A 23,541-nucleotide genomic window follows, 5' to 3' on the forward strand; every position below is an offset into this window, starting at 1 on the left:
CCTCAAGAACATGAAATGCAAATACAATGGCTTTCAAGATGTCTTTAAATAATATTTTCTGTATTTGTGGGTGTGATTTGATTTATATCTGTAGGTTTTGGGACTTCGGGACTTGAGAATCTCCTCGGTCTAATTATATTAAATTACAGGGTACAAATGGGTTGAGTTTGCTGTTGAGACAGCACAACGTCTTGGTTTGGGGAACATTTCTAGCTCCTAGCCCCTCACCTCGGTTATACCTGGATCCTTGACCTCCACACTTAACGTCCTCTCCCTCTCTTCCCACTCTTCTCATCCAGCAAACCTTTCCTCTGCTCTCCTAAATTTTAGAGCTTTTAGACACGAGCGAGAAAACAGTCAAATCTTCCGCCGCACAAGCCCCGCCTACAGACACCAGCGCCAGACTTCCGAATCCCGCCTTCGCCCCGTCCCACTTCCTCTGACGTAGCGGGTCAGAGGTGACCGGCAAGATGTCGGCCGTCGGCGGCTCTGAGCGTCTGTAGAGCGGCACATTTGTGTGACAGGAGCCGGACGGAGACGGCTAGGAGTGGTCGAGGAGGGGACGCGAGGTCGAGGTCGGGGGACCCGGCACTCAGGGTGCACGGGTGGCTCCCCGGAATGCGCCACAGCCCCCCGAGCAGCCGGGAAGGCGAGCCGCGCGGGAGCGCTTCATGCCGCCCACCGGCATAGAGACCTCCAGGATGAACAGGAAGAAAGGAGACAAGGGCTTCGAGAGCCCACGGCCGTACAAATTATAAGTACACCTTCTCACCCCAGTTTCTCGCCCTTCTTTGATTTTGTTTCCGTTGTTTCTGTGAAAGGTTTGATGGGTCTGGGAGACTAGTGGGGAACTAAGAGTTCACTCCAGTGGACCGGGTGTCTGCAGCGTGAAAATGTTTTGAATGACTGTATAATAATATTCAGCTTACCCCCCCCTGCAGGCTCAGAAACCCTTTTTAATGCACCGCTATATTTTTGCCAATACAAACCTTTCCATGGCTCTTGCTAGATTTAAAATAGAAGATTACTCACCTAGTAGGCTTTGAAGATAGAAACTTAGCAAGTTAGCTGTTTGGAACGTAGATCTTATTTGTACATGGATACAGTTATGCTTTTATTTAATAATAGTCGTTTTCTTTCTTTCTTTTTTTTTGGTATACAACCCATCAGGTCGTCTGTATCAACAACATAAACTTCCAGAGAAAATCTGTTGTGGTAAGCTCATTCCTAAATCAGCCTTTCGCAGTTCCTAGAGATTCTGTAATCTTCCAGATGATGGTGCCTCAAGAATGAGAAACTGAAAACTAGAATTCAAGTCTGTTTGATTATCATATCCTTTTGCTAATTCTGTTGCCTCAGTTCTCCCCGCCTCCTTTCCAGATTAAAATGTTTAATACTTACTAAGTATGTCATGGAGTACAAAGTCGTTTTAGTCAACTCTTACATTGCCTGCGTTAGACAACAATAAACCACTAGCAAGGTTTATCCCATGAACAAATTAAAATGTACACACATTGACTTGACTTGACCTCTGAGGGACCTGCTCTTTCTCATTCTTCACTGATATGGTTTAGGTAGTACTGCTTTGTGATGAGGTTTAGAATAGCGCTTTTTTTTTTTTTTTTTTTTTTTTGGTTTATGGTTAACTGGTAAAACCTAATACAGGGGGAAATCATTGAAAACCTAAGTACTTTATTGTACTTTCTCAGAAGAACTTGTATGAATTAAATGGACTAGATCTTAGAGTTGCTTTTCTTTGAAAGATTGTATCAGCTTCCCCGTTAGACTTGACTTATGTTTCTATAAGTGTAAGTTTAGGATTAGCTGTAAAGATAGGAAAATATAACTTTCAACGCAGTCTTAGAATTTTAGATTTGTAAAGATCCTCCAAAAATGTCATTAGAGGCAGCTGTTCACTTATGGAAGGTCTCCTGTCGTGTTTGCCACAGATTGCTGTTTATCTTGAGTTTTGGGGGTAGGACACGCTAGGCGGATTATGTAGAGAACACAGAAGAATTAGGGAGTGTTTTTAAGATGTTACTCCAGCAGTATAGGGAAGATAGGACTGGGCTCTCAAGTTTAGCACTATTAAAGAGGAGTAGAGTCAGTATGACCGAATCATAGTGAATGTTAGGTGAATTCTTACTGTATGTAAGACATTCCTTAAGGTGTATGCATATTAACTCATTGAACCTTCACCGTAACCTCTTGAAGTAGATAAGATTTCAATCCTAGCTTTATAAATGAGGGAGCTGAGAATATTGATGTTAAAAGGAAGGTAGGTAAATGAAGAATTAATAGAAGAACAAGGCAAATGCCTACATGTAGTGTGGCAGAAGAACCTCTGGTGGTCACTGTTCAGATTTATGTGTCATTACTTTCTGTTACCATGGGGGGGGATACCTGGTTGCTTGGATTTACTCTCCTGGAATAGAGAAATGAGCACTCCAGAGCTACCCATCACCTGTTCCATCATAATAGCTCTTACTTCACTGGACAGGGACCTATTATTCCTATATATGTATATTATAGGGCTATAGTAGTAAACTTAGTCCTATTTTAATATACTTGATCTATGATGTCATTTATTGACATGACCTCCAAAGACTTCCTTTCTGATTACTGCACTGTGGTGATGTTTTGAGAGTTCAGATATTCTGCCAGTTTAGAAGAACCAAGCTATGATGACCCCAAGAAGGTTCAGGTGTTCTGTTTTGTTTTTGTTTTCAGAATGGATAGTGGCCTGGCAGTCAGACTGCAAACCTTCAGGCTAGTCTCAGAAAATAGATTCAGGAGGCTATACAGTAGAGACTGGCTTCTCATTTACTCAGAGGGCTCTGTTCTAGGATTGTGAACTGGCTTAGGTCTAGTAAATTAGATAAATAATCTCTACTACTGCACTTTGAATCAGTTTTCTTCCCAGTATGCTTAGAAACTTGCTGTTTATCAGGCAACACCATCATAAGACACCTACTTACATCTTTCTTCACCTGCTAATCGGTGAGCTATTATGTTAGTTCTGTGGATCAGAATACCGTGTTTAAAATGAGCACAGTGGTAGCTCCTGTAATCCTCATACTCAGGAAGCTGAGGTGGGAAGATCAGTTGGACTTAGGAAATTTAGACCAGCCTGAGCAAAATGGAGAAACTTCCTCTTAAAAAAAACAACTGAACATGGTGGCACACACCTGTGACACCTCAAGCTGCGGCAAGAAGACTGGGAGTTCGATAGAGCCTGGACTTTTTAGGTGATGCTGGGAGTTTCATGGAGCCTGAACTACTGAGGTGATGCTGGGAGTTTGATGGAGCCTGGACTTCTTAGGTGATGCTGGGAGTTTGGTGGAGCCTGGACTACTTAGGTGATGCTGGGAGTTTGATGGAGCCTGGACTTCTTAGGTGATGCTGGGAGTTTGGTGGAGCCTGGACTACTTAGGTGATGCTGGGAGTTTGATGGAGCCTGGACTACTTAGGTGATGCTGTTTCAAAACGAAAAGGGAGAAACAGAACCACTCATGTTTATGCAGTCTTCTTCTGGGATTTATTTTGATGACTGTGCTCATTCATAAGTAAATTTTGAACATACTTCTGGGCACTGGAAAATGGTACAGAGAAGAATGATTAAGTCACAGAGGAGGGTGATATGTAGAGTAGGATCTCTGAGCTGCTCTAATGCTGCCCTGCAGAGGAGAGAGAGAAAGTTGAGGAACTTGGGACATTCAGAAGGCATTTCATTTAAATACAGTAGGTAAAGGGTTTTCAAAATGATCAAAAAACTTTCAAAAAAGTTGTGAAGTGGTAGAGAAAACCCTAATGTTGATTTGAGTTGATTTGAGATGTTAGAGGATCTGGGGTTTTGAATTGTGTCAGTGGCTAAGGATGCCGGTTTCGATGCTCGTGAAGATTAATGGGTCTGATTGTTGTATGCAAGTTGGGGCACCATGTCATATTAGGGAACTGTTTTTCTGAAATATACTCCCTTCATTTGTATATTATTAGCATTAGTTTGTATCTTATCATCAGCCTTTTTTAATTTACTTTTTTTATTTTTGAGACAGTCTCATTGAGCAACCCTAGATGTCCTGAAACTGACTGTAGATCAGGCTGATCTTTGAACTCACAGAGATCCTCCTGCCTCTGTTTCCCGAGTGCTGGGATTAAAGGTGTGTGCCACTACTGCCAGCACCAGATTCATTTGGTTCTGCTTGCTGGTTTTCACTTAATCTAAGTTCATTCATTTAGAGTGGACATCTAATGATTGACAGGGCAATTTAAGACAATTTTGGACTAGGAATGGTGTCACATAACTTTATTTCTAACACTAAAGGCAGAGGCAGAGGGAGAAAGATCTCTTTGAGTTTGAAGTCACCTGGATCTCTAAGGAGAATTCTAGCCCAGCTAAGACTATATGGAGGGAAGGGAGTCTATGTATTTTGGGATTCCTGCTACACTGGCTCATGGGTTATACATTTTCTTCTTCCAACATAGGATTGGTAGATCAGGCTAGCTTCAAACTGGTCATCCTGTCTCCACTTCTCAAGCCCAAATGCTAGAAGCATGTGTTATTACCAGTTTAGTTTGTACTTTTAACTTTTAAAAAGTTTAAAGCTTTCTTCACAATATTTTGGCCTTTCCTCTTTCTGATGTCAACCGTTGATCATGCTTATGGTCTGATTTAAGAGTGGCGACTCTTATTTGAGATCTGGGAGCATGAGGAATTGGTCTCAAGGATATACAGAAAATATTCATGAACTTTATTTAAATCCCTTGTGCCCAGAGCATTATAGACTAGTAGGAACAGATAGGTTTAGATCTAGCTAACATTTTCTTCCTTCCTTCCTTCCTTCCTTCCTTCCTTCCTTCCTTCCTTCCTTCCTTCCTTCCTTCCTGCCTTCCTTCCCTCCCTCCCTCCCTCCCTCCCTCCTTCCTTTCGGTTTATGTATAGAAGTTAACAGTTAAAATACTTTCCACTAGTACATACTTCTTAGGGCGTCAGTATAAATGTTTCAAGTAGCACTCTTTCCCTCAGAGCTGGTATCAGAATTAGAGGACTCCTCAGAAGGTAGTGTGGCATCTGACATGTAGTTCTGGCCATTAGATCCAGTCCTCTGTGCTGATGGCTTGATTGCTCATAGACACTCCTGTTGGAACCTCTGAACTTTTTATACTTACTACCTCTGAAACATTCCATAGTTCATGTGTAATCCTAACAGTTTCCACTCGGGAATATGAAAAGCATTGGCCATGCAGTCCATATTTCAACCAGCCTTTCCCATTGAGTCAATGAAGAATGTTGGTAAGAGTCTTTAGCAGTTGGTTGTATTATAGGTGGTTTCTCTAGATGACTTGCATGTCCCTCAGGTAATGTGGCAGAAGTGTACAGCACATGGGACTGCTTGGCAGGAAAATCGGTCAGCATTTGGAAGTACTGCTGCTTCTACCTGCTTTTGCGTCCTCTGGCAGTACTTGGAGATATATATCTCCTCATTTATCTCCGTCAAGAGACTCACACTTGTTGGCTTCAGTAGTGTAGATTTTTAAGCCCACATTCTTTGTGCCATCAGATTCTTTTACATCAGCCTCTTGGTTATGACCATTTTTACCGTTTCTGTTCCTTTAGCCTATTTTGGTTACAGTCTGCCTAGAACTTCTTATGTTTCAGACTAGAGAGTATTTTTACTTTTCTAGTCAGTGGCTTACTTATCACAAGTTACACAGATGAAGGAAGCACCAGGGTGGGAAAATCTAGATAAATTATACTCATTCATCTACTGGTACAATTAATGTTTGAAACAGATTCTTGGGGCGCAATTGTGTGTATGTGGCTATTTGGGATTTTATCTTTGGAGGAGGCATAAATAAGTGGCAGCTAAAAAAATATGCTGGGGTGGGGGAATGTGCTGTAAACTTTCCTGCATTTTTAATAGCTGTTCTTTATCTTTACAGGGATTCGTGGAGTTGACTATATTTCCTACAGTTGCAAACTTGAATAGAATCAAATTGAACAGTAAACAGTGTAGAATATACCGAGTCAGGATCAATGACTTGGAGGCTGCTTTTATTTATAATGATCCAACCTTAGAAGTTTGTCACAGTGAATCAAAACAGTAAGTTGTACACCTTAAGTTTATGTTTCTAAGACATTCTATCAATTGTTTTTAGTGATTGCCGGGTTAATGTTTTTCAGCAAATTTTCCACTATATATAATAGATCTATGTGTTATATAATTTCTGTTGCTTTTACTGCACTGAACATTTGTCTTAAGGATTTTCCCACTTTGCCCAGCTTAGTAAGTTATTAAATTTCTCTTCCTCATACTGCAGCTTTAAAGAAGTATTATCTGGAAAGTTTCAGTACATTTATTTTTGGTGAATTGTCTTAACCAGTTTTCTGTTTTAATGTTATGTAAGTGTTTACTTCATAAATACCAAAAAATTGTTTCAATGACTTGGATAGTCACCATCATCTTCAGACCACAGACATTTTAAAATAGTCTATTAAGTGTTTGTACTATTTTTAGAGTATCTTAGGAGATGCTGTATCTACTGTCAGCTGAATTTGAGAGCATTTTTGAAAAGTCTTGGTAGTCCTAGATCATATTCTTTCTGTGCTTTTCAATGTGCTGTAGTGGGATGCCAAACTCAGCTTTAAATTTTTAGTCAAGATTGTATTTTAACTGGCCTTAAAACAGCAGTTCTCAAAGTGTATTCTCAGAAAAGCAGTACACCATCACCTATGAACTTTTAAGATCTGTCAAATCTCAGGTATTGCCCAAACACACTGAGTCAGACAGCATAGAGTTCTTCAAGTTGTGCTTAGCAAAGCTTCTGGGTAATTCTGATAAGGTCTAAAACTTGAGAATACTTCAGCCAGGGGTTAGAAGACTTGGGGACCTGGGTCTTATCCTTAGACACAATTGTGATGCCAACAATCATTGGTTTAGAATCTTTCAAGCTCAGGAAGGAGATAGAAAAATGGTGTTGGAAAAATCCAGGGACCTCTGAATAATTCCTTTAAGTTTCCTTTCCATGAAGGTGAGTTGCTAAAAATCACAGTGCTTATACTGACAGAAAAAGACTCATTACAAAACTATATGCAGATCCTGTTCTGCTGAAGAAAATAAAATCTGCTCAGAGTAGTCAACTATATAATCACTAGTGAATGGAAGACAGGCCTGTAAAAACCCACTGTCTGCCAGAGGATAGAGTACCTACCCTGTTCAGCCTTGAATTCTGCATTCAAGATGGAGTAAGAGGCTAATCACAGAATACATCTGTTTTTAGCCAATAATTTGTTGGGAGTACCCAGCACTCAAAAGAGAATGGCCTAGGATCTGGGATAGTGTACCACAGAAGCTGTGGGCATCCTCGTCTGTTAAGGAAGACAGCTTCACTTTGCTCTGTATTTGAAGTTAACCTCATCTTTTAGCATATGTGCAGCCTAAAGTAATAAGATAACTTTAATGTTTTCTCCGGTGGACAAGGAATCATCCCTTTCAGTGTGAGGAAAGGAGTTATAATGGAAAATCTTTTCGACCTTTGGGCAGTTGGTAGATACAGAATATACTTAGTATATCCCAGGCTGCTCTGGAACTCACTGTGTTGACTAGGCTGGCCTTGAATTTGAGGTAATTCCCAGTCTCAATCTCTCAACTACTAGAATTATAGCCTTAAGCCTTCACAGATAGCCTGTATTTGTTGTTGTTTTTCCTTGTCTTTATTCTCTGATTTGTTCAAAATGGGATTACAGTTGGCTTTAGAGAGAAAAGGCTCTAAAAGTAGCTGATTAGTTGGTGCAGAGGGTAAAGAGATGCATTTTATACATTGTTACTTAGTTACTGTCCAGTTCTTTAGAGGACTTGCTTCTGGTATTCCTGGTTCTCATAGCAGAGGAAGATGTTTGTTTATATATTTTGGTGAAAAGGATCTTATGTAGCCCTAGATGGCTTCAGACTCACTTTGTAGCTAAGGGTGACTCGGAACTTCTGACCTTCTTACCTACCTAGTGCTGAAGCAGCTCCAGCTGTGCCCTAGCTAATACTCCTGTGTGCCTGGCAACACTGTAGTTTGTGTAGGCTCAGAGCACAGAAACCTCAGTTATTCCAAAGAAACTATTTTACTTATATGAAAATTACTTTAATTTTTATAATTTTTATGAAATTTTTTTATAAAAATTAAATTTTTTATAAAAATAAAATATTCATAATAAATTATAAAATGCTTTAAATATATCAGTATTTTGAAATATTGGTCTTTGATATATGTAAATGTCTGTATACACATGCATGCAGGTACATACCCTGTGCAGTCTTTACGTTTATATTAGAAAAACTGACATTAGAAAAGTAGTGATTTTGGCAGTCCAGAGTTCATGAAGGATGTGAACACAATGATCACTTTAATGGTTCTTTTTGGCTGTTGGATTTTTTGTTTTTCTCTTTTTTCTTCTCCCTCCCTTTCTCCTGTCTCCCTTTTCTCCCCCCCACCCCTCCCTTCCTTTTTGTTGTGAGCACAGGCTGTCCTTGACCTTCACAGAATCCTCCTGCCTCTGCCTCCAGTGCGCTGGGGTCAAAGGGATGCTCCACTGTGTTCATCACATTATTAGTTCTTAACATGGGGAACAGCGTTAGTAGTAGTTAGCTTAAAAAGAATTCTTAGCGAATTGTGTAAGAAGACATAGTACTTAGAAATAATAGATGTCCTTTGATATTTAGAAAGATGTTGGTGAACTGTGTGGCTTATTCTTATTACAAGTTGGCTTTTTCTCTCCCCAGGAGAAATCTCAACTATTTTTCCAATGCGTATGCAGCTGCGGTTAGTGCTGTGGATCCTGATGCGGGGAATGGAGAGCTCTGCATTAAGGTTCCATCAGAGCTCTGGAAGCATGTTGATGGTAAAGCACCAGGAATGTATTACTGCACAGCGAAGTGAAGCCTATTAGGTGTAGAGGCCAGAGAGTTAGTGATGCCTAAATTGTAAACTAACTACTGCTGGAAATGCACAAAAGGGGTTAGAAAAGTGTCTCCTCCTTTAGGGTCATGGATTGATAGGAATGTGTTAAGTACAGGCTCTTACAAAAATAGCTGGTCTCTGTTTCCTATAGTGCTGGAAAACCAGGCTTTGTAGATGCTAGGCATGTTAGTAGGTTGTGCCACTGGCTCCTTTCATTGTTTTTTGTTTCTTTTGTTTTTTAATGAAAAGTACTTTAGAAATCGTATGGGTAGAGCATGTGTGAGATCTATTTGGAATGTATCATTTTTGCAGCTCTAGTGGTTCTAAAAATCTGCTGGTTCAATTTCTTCTTATTACTGAAAAGCATTCTTAGCTCCCACAACATAAGTTCACTGAGCTAATCTGTGGATGAGCAGAAGCTGGGACTCGGGCTCTTGCCACATGTCCTGTGTACTCTTAAGTTTGTCCCCTTTAAAGTTTCATTTTCGTTCCTTTAAAATTTAGCCATTGTGATTATTGTCTGAAAACTTCTTTCTACCTTTATTTAGTCTCAAAAGTCAAGGAAAGAAGAAAAAAAGCACTTTGTTTTCATTGTGCTTGGGAGCAGGTGAGAAAATAGTGGGATTACTCCATGTAGGGCTCATGTAGAAGCTGATTGCATAATCACAGTGGGGAATTAAATTTACTTTTAGCCTAATGCTAACAAGGCTTTTTTACTACACAGAAATAAAATGTAATTTGGAAACATATAGATGATGCAGTTTCATGAGTAATCAGTACCCTCCATCTACCCTCTGCCATTTACCCTCCAAAGCCAAAAATACAGTTAGCAGTTTGGGAGAAAATACAAAAGGGGGAAATCTTGAGAAGTAGAATTGCAGTTGGATTTGAAAGGCTTTAAAGCATCCACATTAGGGGTTGTGAATTTTTTTCTGAAAACATTGCATGTCAAAAATGTTGAGAAGAGAATATGATACGCCTGGTGTTGTGCTCTGTTAGAAACCTCAAGCGGCAGTTAGTCAGATTGATTGGAGGCACACTGTCAGCCAGTGTAAGTGGAAACACTAAAAGCTTGCACTGTAGCAAGTGCTGTGGCTTCTTTGTTTTTATGTAGTGGGATTTGACCCCAGGCCTCTAGCATCTGTGCAAGTGTCCCACCAGTGGAGCTACATCCCAAGCAGCTCCTAGATTCTTAATAGAATGCTCAGACTGTGGTTCTCACTGTAGTAGCTTCACTGTGTAGGCTACCATAGCTTATTTGCATGTCAGTGAATGTATGTATTTATTTGTTGCAGAGTTAAAGGTTCTGAAGATACATATTAACTTCTCTTTGGATCAGCCAAAAGGAGGTCTTCATTTTGTGGTACCCAGTGTAGAGGGCAGTATGGCAGAGAGAGGTGCTCATGTCTTCTCTTGTGGGTATCAAAATTCTACAAGGTAGATTATAAATTCATATATTTTAATTAACTTTATTTTTTGTAACTGTACTTTTATGTATTGAATATACTGTGTGTTTATTCATTTAGAGTGACAAGTGTAAGTTTGATTCCCCCCAAATTGCCTCTGAATCATGCTGTACTGATTATTCTTCCTCAGTCTTATTATTTCTTTCATCATCTTTTCCTTTAGGGAATAATCCTGAAATAATCTGTCAGCTTGATTCTTTAACCGTATAGTGAAGTTCAGCATACATGCAGAAAACTGTATACATTTAAATGCAAAAACATCACTTTTCACCAACGAACAAACCTATTGGGCTCACACTCAGATCAACACAAACAGCATCAGCACTTGGCGGAGTTTCCTCTGCTTCCATTCAGCATTCCCACTTGGCATTCTGTTTAGTTACTGTGTTTCTGAAATACCGTTGGTTGTGCTTGCTTTTGAACTTTATGTAAATGGACTCATTCGTGCTTTTTGTTCTTTATAGCTAGCTTTTTTGTTGTTTAATGATAATAGGTTTACCTACATCTTTATATGAAATCATGATCCATTCATTCTCTTGGCCTGTAGTTCACTACATGTTACTGAAGCGCTTTTCTCAGATGAATAATTCTTTTAAGTCAAAGATTGTGTTTTAGAGTTATTTGTATTTTGGTATCTTATACTGATTCTATCATATAGTAAGACCTGACCTGAGATTCTAAGTGTAAAGTATCTTCTGTACTGTTAATGTGTTTGTAGATTTTGGTTCCCATGTGTTGATTCATACTCTGAGCTGTGCACATGGAAGTTAGAATTTACAGTAGACGCTGCAATGGTCGCCGTGTCCAATGGGGATTTGGTGGAGACGGTATACACCCATGATATGAGGAAGAAGACCTTCCACTATATGCTTACTATTCCGACAGCAGCATCCAATATCTCCTTGGCCATTGGGCCTTTTGAAATCCTCGTAGATCCATATATGCATGAGGTAAGGCATTTCACATGTCTTCTTCTCTGCACTTTCACTCATGAAAAGAAGGCACTAATCAAATAGTGTTGACTCTATTTGGGGTGTCTACTTTTTTAATCTTGACCTTTCAGACTATTTTAGGTTTTTTTTGTTTTGTTTTGTTTGAGGTTTGTTTTATTGTTTGTTTGTTTTTCTGAGACAGTCTTACTACATAGTCAAGGTTTTCCTCAAACTCATGATAATATCTTCCTGCTTCAACTTCCTGAGTACTGAGGTATGCACCACAACATCTGACTTTCATCTGTCAAACTTTGTCTACCATGAAATAATTGTCTATGATACCACATTTTTATTTTATTTTATTTATTTACTTATTTATTTTGGTTTTTCGAGACAGGGTTTCACTGTAGCTTTGGATCCTGTCCTGGAACTAGCTCTGTAGACCAGGCTCGCCTCGAACTCACAGAGATCCGCCTGCCTCTGCCTCCCGAGTGCTGGGATTAAAGGCGTGCGCCACCACCACTCGGCACGACACCATCTTCTAGATGAAACCTTCCTGGGTTTTTGTTTGTTTTGAGACAATCTCACTATGTAGCTAGCTCTGGCTGGCTTAAACTTGCGATGCTCTGTTTACTCTTCTGGAGGTGATGGAACCTGGGAGAACAGAGCTGATGAATGAAGCTGACTAGTCTCACATAACAACCAACTTTATTCAGAGCACCAGACAGTTTATACCCTGGTTAAGTAGAGTCATGTGAGTAAAGTGTACATGCGCAAGGACAAGCTGCGTGTGGCCGCACAGGGCACAGCACATTTTTCCGTAGAGACAGAGACAGCAGTAGCAGCTGTAAAGAGTGATCTGAAGGAAACTCCTGTCTGCTGCACTGTGCAGGGGCACGGAAACACATTCCAAGAACAGTGAGATCATAAGACTCTTGCCTTGGCTTCTTGAGGTTTTCTCACAAGCACTCAGTATTCTCCTCACACACCTCCATTCTTGGAATGTGGACAGACACTCTCTAGAGCTGGGATTACAGATTTGTGCCACTATTCCTGGCGTCTTCATTCATTTGGCATAGAATTGTTTCATGAGACAGTCTATGATAATGGTTTTGTATTTAGCGAATATGAAAAGCATGACTGTTATTTCTGCTGTGGATATCTTACTGCCAGTGTGTCTCCCCGGTGTGCAGTGTGTGGCTGGCACACTGGAGGACTAGCGTGGCTGGAGTGGCTGATCCTGGGATGCAGGCAGTTCTGATGAGCATGAACTCCTTTCTACTAGGCCTCATGTGTAGCCCAGACTGGCTTCAGCCTCACAAGAGTTAGAATTACTGTTATGAGCCACCACACCAGGCGGCAACAGATGATTAATTCTTAGATTCAGGCACTGAGATTTGGTGATACTTGCCAGGCATGTGGAAAGTATTGGGTTCAATCTTCAACATTTTACACACACACACACTTACTAAAGTATTAATATAAAATATGCAGTATTTCCTAAGTTTAGACACATGAATAAGAGATTATACTAAGCCTTAAATTTTAATTTTTCTTGTTTGTAACCAGTTTTATTCTCATTATGTTTAAGCTTTTAATAAACTTTATAATCCATTTTAAATCTAATTTTTAGTACAATGAACATTTTATAAACCTGACCTGAAAAGCTGAATAATTTTGCAACAGCTATTTTCAACATTATGAAATGTATTAAAAACTAACTATGTCCTTTTTTGAGATGATTGTCCTTTTATTTTCAGGTTACGCATTTTTGTTTACCCCAACTTCTTCCATTGCTTAAACATACCACGTCGTACCTTCATGAAGTTTTTGAATTTTATGAAGAAATTTTGACTTGTCGCTATCCGTACTCCTGTTTTAAGACTGTCTTCATTGATGAGGCTTACGTTGAAGTGGCCGCTTACGCTTCTATGAGTATTTTTAGGTTAGTGTCTCTTCAGGTGGGGACTACCTGAATTAGGGTAGTGATTAAAAAAAAAAAACCTATTGACTGTATGATCAGTTTTCAGATTGGCTTTGAACTTCTGGTGTGACTGAGTTTGTAGGTAACTGGGTTTTTGAACTTCTGGTGTGACCAAGTTTGTAGGTAACCAGGAGAAAATGTTACAATGTAGCTTCCTCCATAAGGAAGTGGTATATCCCAGTGCCTGCCTGCAGAATGATCATTCACATTTCCATTCCTGGCTTACTTCTGAATGTTTATAAATTTTAGCTTACACATTTATGCATCATTAGTGTGTCTTTTTGGTAGCACTGTACAAATGTACTGGCATCCTCAGTTTTTTGTTAAAAAAACAAAACAGATTTTTTCTTTGTTTTAGCCCTTCTTTTCTGCCCCCCCCCCTTTTTGAGGGGAGGATGCGGGGTTCAAATTTTGTAAGTTTTATGTGTCAGGGAAGTTGTTTTACTTTCCTGTCCCTAAAAGTTCTCATTGTCATATGAGATACTAGTCAGTCCTATGTATTCTCCAGAACACAGTTGGAAAAATTGAATGGAGCAATGTACTTAGAAGTAAACAACAGAGGTCCAAAATTTACTAGACACTAGAAGAAGGGTTTCATTTTTGTTATTGGTTTCCTGGTTTGGGGAGAGGTATCTCCACACTATGTGTTCAGGCTGTCTGTGCACTGGACAGAATGCTGGTTCACTGGAATGTGCCTCTACATCCAGCCTGTGCAAGGATTTTTGAAATTAAGTAACCCCATTTTATTTGTATTCATATCTGATTAACACACTAGTTTCTTCTTCACTCCCCAAAATAGTGAATTATATTTTTTGTAAAATCAATAGAAAACATTGTCATTGTGTTCCTTGCTTTAGACAGATTGTGAATTTCAGATAAACTCTGAAAAGATAGAAAAACTCTCAGGTGAATATTCTTGCCTTTTTCCTTTTTCTTTTTTTTTTGAGCTTGAACCTAAAATTAAATTGCTTTAGGAGCACAGGTGCTGTATTTTGACTGACTGACTGTGTATCCCTTGGCTCTAAACCCCTTCTGTGTCCTTGGCTTCCAGCACAAACCTTCTGCACAGCGCCATGATTATCGACGAGACCCCACTGACCAGACGGTGCCTAGCGCAGTCCTTAGCACAGCAGTTCTTCGGTTGCTTCATATCCAGGATGTCCTGGTGAGTGTGTCAGAACTGCAGGCTCAGCTGAGGGTCAGGAAAGCTGGCCTCCCTCCTCTCCCCTCTTGTTCTCTGACAGACGTTCGTGTGGTCCATCTTACCCCCAAACTTACTATGTAGCTGAGTCTGGCCTTGAACTGACAGTGATGCCCCTGCCTCTACCTTTGAAGGGATCGATGGGTATGTGCAGCTGAGCTTCACTCGACGTTCCTTCTTCTCCTGTGTTGTAAACTGGCTATTGCCCATAATCTACAAATGGGGAGTTATTTTGAGAGATTGTCTCAAAAAAGAAAACAATTAGTAAAATTTTATCTTACCTATTTAAAATCAGCTTTATGAATCAGACTTCATTATTAGTGGGGCATGATGTCACATGCTTTTAACTTGAGCACTCAACAGGCAGGTGGATCTTTGTGTGTTTGAGGCCAGTCTGATCTATGAAGCAAGTTCAGACAAGCACCCACTATGTGCTAAGACCGTGTTTCAAAAAAGAAAAAAACAAAGCAGTAGAGTTGCTTACATAATTTACCATAAAATAAGAATTCTGAAAAATAATAGATGTATAAAATGCTGATTTGAATGTATAGAAAACTAATTAGAATTCAAATGTCAGTGTTCAGCTCAGTTGGAAAATATGTTTGAGATGACTTTTAAAGCAAAGTAATTATCTTCAACAGTAGTGATAATGGTGTAGAGAATTTGCCTTTTAGTTTTTAGATTTTTGCTAGTTTTCTTGAAAGAGGGGAAGGAGAAACACTTTTGTAGCTTGGGTACAGCCCAGAGGTGCAGGGCTCTCTGTAGTGCTGGACCCTCAGTTTGAGCCCCAACACTGAAAAAAAACAAGATAATCTTTCTTTTCTTCATCTTGAGATGAATTTTGTATTTTTTGGGGGGGGAGGGGGAGAATTCTTAGCACCGAGGCTCTCATTGGCTTAGAACTTAGAATGTAGACCAGGTTGGCCTCAGACTCTGCCTTCTGAGTGCTAGGATTACAGGTAGAAGTCGCCATCTAATTTCTTTTGTGTTTTAATAGTGTAGGATTCCACTTCTGTCTTAGTTTTTACAAATATAATGTTACTGTTGTATGTGGTTGATGGATATATGTGAGCAGATGAGTGGTTGGGGCCAACTGCCTTTTCTCTAGAGAGAGTACAAACATTAAACAGTTTAAGGATATTGTAAAACCTGGGTGGTAAAAATTATGTCTATGTGTTACAATAAAGAATGTAGTAAGATTAGCCGGGTGGTGGTGGCACATGCCTTTAAATCCCAGCACTCGGGAAGCAGAGGCAGGCGAATCTTTGTGAATTTGAGGCCAGCCTGGTCTACAAGAGTTAGTTCCAGGACAGACTCCAAAGCTGCAGAGGAACCCTGTCTCGAAACCAACCCTCCCACCCCAAAAAACAACATAGGATTGGAGTTTCCTGTATGAGAATTTAAATTCAGGGCGTTGTACATGCTAGGTAAGTACTCTGTCACATAGTCTCAGTCCAAGAATTTGGATTTTGTTTTGATCTTTTGAGAACTCAACTTTGTACCTGATGGTATCCTTGAACTCTTGACCATTCTGCCTCAACCTCCAAGTGTGGAGAATGTGCTCTCACACCTAGCAATATGAACTTTAGACTTAAGCAGTCCTGACTTTGGACGAGGACTTCTTTAGTGGCAGACATTTTGAACAGTGGTCGAGAGAAAGTCCCACTAACAGAGGGACTTTGCTAAATTCAACTTTAGAGGAGACGGTAAAGCACTGGGCTTTTGATTTTCTTCTGTACTAAAGATCAAACCCAGAACTGCAAGACTGCTGGGAAATCGCTACTACTGAGCTACACTGTTCCAGCCCTACAGACACAAACTGTCCAGAAAACATCTGGTTAAGGGATTCATACACTTAGTACTAGTAGAGCCCATTCTTGAGTTCCGAAGAAGACAGGTGCCCTTTTAGTGTGTCAGGCTGTGTAATAAGTAAGCGTTTGATTCTAAGCAGTCTTAAACTTAAAGAGACAGACAGATATGAAGAAGGTTGGATGGCCACTTATTCCATTACTTTCTTTGACCTTGCTTTAACAGGTTTAATGATTCAATTTTTTTTGACTTTTCCTTAGGTCTGATGAATGGGTTTTGAAAGGAATTTCAGGCTATATTTATGGACTCTGGATGAAAAAAACTTTCGGTGTTAACGAATATCGCCATTGGATTAAAGAGGTAAACAAGAGCTAGATTTGTTTGCCACTTGTAAGTCAGTAATGTCTGTGAGTGTTTTCCTGATTTCCTAGTCTCCTGTCCTTTATTTTCTATTTATTTATTTTGTGTGTTGGGTGCATGTGTGGTCAGAAGATATTTACTAGAATTGTTTCTCTCCTTTCGCTGTGAGTCCTGGGCTCAAGCTCAGGTGCTCAGGTTTTTTGCAAACTCTTTTACCCACTGGGCCTTCTTGCCAGCCCTCTTGTCCTCCAGTGATTGTAAAATGCTTCTAAATGTCATTTGAAAAATAGTGCTTTTCAAATAAAATTAAATTAACAAAAAAAAGATTATAACTGCTTCCTACATTTGTTTCCAAGTCCTAACTGAGTAAGGATGGTATAGAGGCAGTGCCTGCTCCACTCGGGGTAGAGGCTCATGACTCCTGCAGTGTGAGTGGTTCAGTCTTCAGTACCCACCTTCATATGCTCTGTCATCACCACATAGCTTCCTGGTATTAAAAGATGAAGGAAAAATGAAAAGAGTGTTTATATATCTTTTCTTAAGTACATAGATACTTCATTGGTTTCATTAGATTTGATTAGATCGTTAAATTCATTATTTTTAGGTAGAAAAATCCCCACTTTAATATCCTCATTAATTAATTAATTAATATCCTCATTAAATTAATGTTCTATTCAAAAACTTGTTGGAGAGATGACACACTTAGCACTGGGAGCCCCATTCTTCATGTGGAAGGAATAACATCACTTAACAGTGCATAATAAGATAGTATTATAATAAAAATAGTACTTGGATAAAAGTACTATTCTCTTACTCTTGATTCTCTTACTCTCCACACTTTACGTGTGAGGAAACTGAGACACAGAGGTTAAATTATTTAGTAAAGTGCATGGCTAATCGGCTGTACTGCCAGGATCCAGTGGCTTCTAATCATCTTAGGATGCCGCTTACCACTTCTTTGCTGTCTATATTATTTAAACCATTCACAGATATCCAGCATAGTTATGATGTTGTCTTTTTCAAGCTTTTTTTTTTTCTTATTTTTTTTTAAATAGGTATTATATGTTAGAAAAGAGCAGAGGAGTTTTAAATTGATAGATTACCAACATTATTCAGTCTCACTTCTTAACTGCTTTAGTCCTCAGATTCAGAATACTGAGAGGGACTAAGTCAGATTAGAAGACAATTCAGAGGAGCAGAAGAGCTGTAAGGAAAAGTTGCTGACCTGCTATTGAGCCCTGAAGTCACAAAATACAGAGAAATTTTTGGATCTTACTATCCAGCTAGCTTGAGTAGCTTGCTCTATTTGTAAAAACAAGAAGTAGTCTCCAAGCCGGGCGGTGGTGGCGCACGCCTTTAATCCCAGCACTCCAGAGGCAGAGGCAGGCGGATCTCTGTGAGTTCGAGACCAGCCTGGTCTACAGAGCTAGTTCCAGGACAGGCTCCAAAACCACAGAGAAACCCTGTCTCGAAAAACCAAAAAAAAAAAAAAAAAAAAGAAGTAGTCTCCAGCTATAGTTTGCTTCTATTATATTTACATCTGATTCCACAAAAGGAAATTTGTGCTCTAGTACTAAACGTTGTTGGGTGAAGAAGTTTTCACTGACTTAATTTTTATCTTTTTTAGGAGCTGGATAAAATAGTAGCATATGAACTGAAAACTGGAGGAGTTTTACTACATCCCATATTTGGTGGTGGGAAAGAAAAGGATAAGTATGTTTTTGTTCTGAGATGATATTATAAACCTCGTTTTGTAGGCTACCTCTTACGATCACTTGTGTGTTTCTTGAGGCCTAGGAAGGCCAGAACCATAATGACGGTGTGATACCACAGACTGGTCGTATGGTCAGGGCCCCTCATTACTGTTGCGTCATATGAGATGACTGCAGGTGAATTTAGCATGCTAACTTTTCTAATTCAACTTCATCATACTACTCTTGTTAAAACTTAAAATCTGTCAAAATAGTTATTTTGCTTAATTTGATGGTTAATCTTAATTGTCAACCTGATTCAGTTGAGAAATGCCCAGAAGATTGTTAGTAAAGCACACTTCTAAGTGTGTGTGAGGCTGTTTCCAGGGAGGATTAAGCAGACAAGAAGCTACTTTAACGTGGGTGCACTATCCTGTAGCCTTAGGAGGTCCATACCCAGATGAAATGAAAGGGACAGTGGATGAACCCTGCAAGCCTTTTCTCTCTGCTTCCTGGTTTCCAAGAGACAGTAGCTGTGCTCCATCGTGTCCTTCCCACCAAGTGTTTTAAATCTGTGCTGCAGTAAATCCTTTTACTTTTCAGCCGTTTTGTTCAGGTTTTTGTTACAGACAAGAAGTTTATTAGCACAGGAAGTTTGTACTCTCTCTAAACTAACTGTGGTTCTTAAGCCTTTGTAGCTGAGTTTTGAAAGGAAATTTGGAACAGTTTGGAGGCATGGGTTTTGGTATCCCTAAGACTGCTTTCTGTTTAGTGGACAATTCTGTTTGGAGCTCAGAAGACCAAATGCCAAGAGAAATATGGACAGTAAAGGCCAATGTGAGAACTTTATGCTAGGACTAAGAACTCTATGAGGAGCTGGGCTAGAGGTCATGTATGCCAAATGACAGCAAAGAACAGGTCAATGTTTGTGAACCCTGAGATTTCAAGGTCACTTTTGTGTAGATTTTGTTGGCTGCTTTTAGACAGATTTACTGTGAAAATTGTGAGCAGGAAACTTTGTGTGCCCAGAAAGGAAACACATAAACCCAGGGCCATGGGAGCTGACAGCTGAAGAGATTAAGATGATTAGAAGAAGCAAAGTAGTTTGCACTGGGACAATAGACAAGGCCCCTTGAGGCCATCTCAGGAACTGCCTAAACCTCACCTGTCATGGTGTAAGGAAAAAGATGAGAAGAAAGCTCTGGAGCTCCCTGAGCTCCCAGAATGTCTGGCTTTCCAGGGACGTGATTTCCTGAGTTCAGCCATAGGGTTACTGACAGGCCGTACAGGTGACATCCAGGAAGGTCTGACTGCTGGTTGAGCAGGTAGCAGACCTTGATATCAGCTGGGTGATGGCTTTGTAGTACATGGAACACAGGTTACGAGGTTATAGAGGCCTGAACCCAGATTTCGGTGGAAGACCTGGGAGGCTGAGGTCAGGATCACTTGGGTAGCCTCTGAGATGGCAGTGCATGAAGATATGAGAATGGAGCCAGAGACGGAGCCAGTACTCCAGGAAGCTGGAGTTGTGAGAACCTGCAAGGAACAGCTTCAAGCAGCTAAAACAGCCCAGATGGAGGCCATGTGCTATCAAAGTGAGGTAGCAAGTGCCAGGGAGCAGCAGAACCTTGGGATCCGTACCTGGATCCTACAATAAGTCCTCGATGCTGGACGCGGAACTCTAGTGTCTTAAGCTTTGCTCTGCTGTGCTCTGGTTTACTTTGGTCCTGTCCTGTTCTCCTGTGCCTCTGCGAAGGAATAAGAATGTTTGCTCAGCCGTTGTATCCTAAGGGTGTTGACACAGAAACACATCTCTGACCTCAAAAGGGAATAAAAGAGACAGTTTATTCCATTGCCAGGTAAGGATGAGTGTGGCCGATGGACACAAGTGGATGCAGGTTTCCCCGAACCCCAAATTCCTGTGTGGCAGCAGTTTTGTTAACAGAGCAAAGAAAGTCATAAATCCACATACTTCTCAAATATATTGTTGGTACTCAGTGTCAGACCCAAGGATTCTCAAAAGCATTACCAGCTGAGCTGCTCTACAGCCTTGCCCTTGGATTTTTCTTTTTTAAAAGTTATTATTTCAATTTATGTATATGAGTGAAGTTTTTTGGAGGGAACACCACACAGACATTGATTGTGAGATATAATTTGACACATCTTTGAAAGGTAATTAGTTAGAGCCCATCAGTTTCAGAGTGGGTTGTGTTAAGATGATAGCAATTCTGCTCTGTGTATAGGATCATAAAAAATTCTGCTTGTAGATATTTGGTGTGAAAAAATATTTGCATAAAAATTTACTGTAGCATTTTGGAATAATGGAAAATTTTGAACAGCTTAAATTGTTTATGTTAAATGTAAACTTATTTGTTTTCTTTAGTACTCAGATTTGTTATATTGAGTAAATTTATGTTTTTTTCCAGCCCAGCTTCCCACCTTCATTTTTCAATAAAGCATCCACATACCCTGTCCTGGGAATACTACACTATGTTTCAGTGCAAAGCCCACCTCGTGATGAGACTGATTGAAAACAGAATCAGCATGGAGTTTATGCTCCAAGTAAGTCCTAACATTAAAGCAGTATCTGTGTGCGTGCATCTGTTAGTTACTGGTCTATTGCTGAGATAAAACACCATGACTAAGGCAACTTATTTATTTATTACTTAAATTTTGAGATAAGGTTTCTCTGTGTAGTCCTGGCCGTTCTTGAACTCAGAGACCCACCTGCCTTTGCCTTCCAAGTGCTGCAATTAAAGGCGTGTGTGCTGCCACCTGGTGACCAAGGCAACTTATTAAAAAAGCATTTGAGTTTAAAGTTCCAGGGGATTAGAGTCTGTGGCGCTGGAGTGAAGACAAGGGGACAAGCAACTGGAACAGCAGTGAAGACTCATGTTTTCATCTAAAAACAGGAGGTAGAGAGCACACCGAGAGCGGAGACTTTGAACTCTTAAAGCCTGCTCACATGACACACCTCCTCCAGAAACGCCAAATTTCCTAGTCTTCAGACAGCTACCAACTAGTGACCAAGTATTCAGGTGCCCGAGACTCGTGGAGGACATTTCATTTAAATCACCACATTTTTCTCCTTGTCTCTCATAGTTTTGTGGCCATATCATCATGCAAAGTACATCTAGTCCAACTTCAGAAGTCCCCACAGTCTCTCATAGTCAAGACACTGTTTCAAAGTCCAGATTTCTTCAGAGACTCCAGGCACTCTCTTCATTATAATTCTCTGTAAAATCAAAAGCAAACTACACTGGACAGTGGTGACACATGCCTTTAATTCCAGCATTTTGGGGGCAGAGGCAGGGGGATCTCTGAGGCAAACCTGGCCAAAGAGCAAATTTCTAGGACAGCCACAGCTACACAGAGAAACCCTGTCACATAGAATTGCATAATTCTAACAGATAATAGTATGTAATAGACATTCCCATTCCGCAAAGGAGGAATGTAAGGGGTTTAGGTGGCTCCGCCCTTCCTGCTTTGCTGCCTGCAGCACACTTCTGTCCCTGTTTGTAGCTCTCCTTGGCAGATGTCCATGGCTCTAGCATCTACAAATTTTGGGGGTCTCAAGCACAAGTCAGGTTTCACATTTTTAGCTTCCTGCAGTGGCCTCTGAAGGCCACATACCTAACCTTAGCTATTAAAGATTCCACAACTAGTTACTTTGTTGGTATAGTTAGGTTTTGCCATGTTTTAAAGTTTTAGTACAAGTGGTTACAATATAGGAGATGAAATAGTAGAGACAAGATAGCAGATCACTTGTGTAAATATATGTGCTTTTGGTTTTTTCCTCCTTTTCTCTCATTCCCCATTCCATTCTTCTTTTTACTTTTTCTTTAATTTTCTTTTTTTCTCTGAAATACTGAGGATCAAATACATGGTTTTGCACATACTAGGCCAATAGGTCCCACTGAGGTACATTCTCAAACAGATAGATGCATTAAATAATAACAGCCAACTTTCCCCGATTGATAAAATTCTTAAAGGCAGGCTTAAAAGAAAAACTTTTAAGAAATCATTTTTGCTGAGAATGTAGTACAGTGGAGTGCCTGCTTCATGTGAATGGAGCCCTGGGTTTAACTCCCGGTATCATAAAAATGGAAACAAACATTTTCTCCAAAGGTTGGAGAAAAGTGTGCCATAAAAAAGGGCATTTATACTTTTTAGAATGTAGATATTAATTAGTATTCTCATTTATGAATTTCCCTTTGTACTGTGATACCCTCACATTTGCTAGGAAAATGCCATCCCACTGAGCCATAGCTCCACTCCTCTTCCACATTCCTTTTTTTTTTTTAAATTTAATTATTTTATTTATTTATTTATTATTTTCCTCAAAACAGGGTTTCTCTGTGAAACATTCTGGCTGTCCTGGAACTCACTCTGTAGATCAGGTTGGCCTCGAACTCACAGACACCCACCTGCCTCTGCCTCTTGAGTACTATGATTAAAGGTATGTGCCACCACTGCCTGGCTATATTCTGGTTTTTTAAAACAGAATAATACACAAGATGACTTATGACATGCCTACCATAAGAGTACTAGGCTCCTAATGAATATTCCTAGTTTTGAATTCCTTTATAAAATTTGACAGGTATTATATATTGTGCTTCTAATTCTTAATAAATTAGATTTTGTGTGCCAATATTTAGCATTCAGTAATGTTTCTATGAACAGTATTCTTATGTCCTGTTTAAATATTTGTATGTTTCTTTTGCTTTTAGTATTTAACTCAAAAAATATATGCATGTTACATAATTGCTTTTTTTTGTAAATGATCCCACAGAGATCCAGTGCAGACCAGGTGCAGTATCCAGTTGGAAAATGTACTATGTGGCCTTCTGTCCTTGCAGGTTTTCAATAAACTACTAAGTCTGGCTAGCACTGCTTCGTCTCAGAAGTTCCAGTCACACATGTGGAGCCAGATGCTGGTTTCCACCTATGGATTTTTGAAATCAATTTCCAACGTCTCTGGCAAAGACATCCAGCCCTTAATAAAGCAGTGGGTGTATCCTTTTTAGTAGGGGCTCAGCAAAGCAGGGAAGGGAATGCGCTGTGTGAAAGATGGAAAAGAGGGAGGTGATCCATTGCTATTTCTTAAAATTAGAAATCGCTGGCCTATGAAAGTTCCTTCCCAAAACTG

The 23,541-nt window shown here is 39.9% G+C and overlaps 1 protein-coding gene across 1 annotated transcript in view; it reads left to right on the forward strand.

The window, feature by feature from the left end:
• Positions 1-435: 435 nt before the first annotated feature.
• The window catches only part of Taf2 (TATA-box binding protein associated factor 2), a 67,786-nt gene continuing 44,680 nt past the window's right edge, over positions 436-23,541 (forward strand). Inside the window, exons 1-12 of the mRNA XM_050145221.1 lie at positions 436-754; positions 1,161-1,215; positions 5,944-6,104; positions 8,772-8,890; positions 10,245-10,386; positions 11,134-11,365; positions 13,108-13,292; positions 14,383-14,496; positions 16,602-16,701; positions 18,329-18,414; positions 20,819-20,954; positions 23,252-23,406. Coding sequence (XP_050001178.1) covers positions 672-754; positions 1,161-1,215; positions 5,944-6,104; positions 8,772-8,890; positions 10,245-10,386; positions 11,134-11,365; positions 13,108-13,292; positions 14,383-14,496; positions 16,602-16,701; positions 18,329-18,414; positions 20,819-20,954; positions 23,252-23,406 — 1,568 coding nt within the window. The 5' untranslated portion in view covers positions 436-671. The remainder of the gene's footprint in view (positions 755-1,160; positions 1,216-5,943; positions 6,105-8,771; positions 8,891-10,244; positions 10,387-11,133; positions 11,366-13,107; positions 13,293-14,382; positions 14,497-16,601; positions 16,702-18,328; positions 18,415-20,818; positions 20,955-23,251; positions 23,407-23,541) is intronic.

This window comes from Alexandromys fortis, unplaced genomic scaffold (assembly GCF_014885135.2).
Source record: "Alexandromys fortis isolate MF-2015 unplaced genomic scaffold, M_Fortis_MF-2015_v1.1 scaffold_2_1_26212458, whole genome shotgun sequence".
Classification (NCBI taxonomy): Eukaryota; Metazoa; Chordata; class Mammalia; order Rodentia; family Cricetidae; genus Alexandromys; species Alexandromys fortis.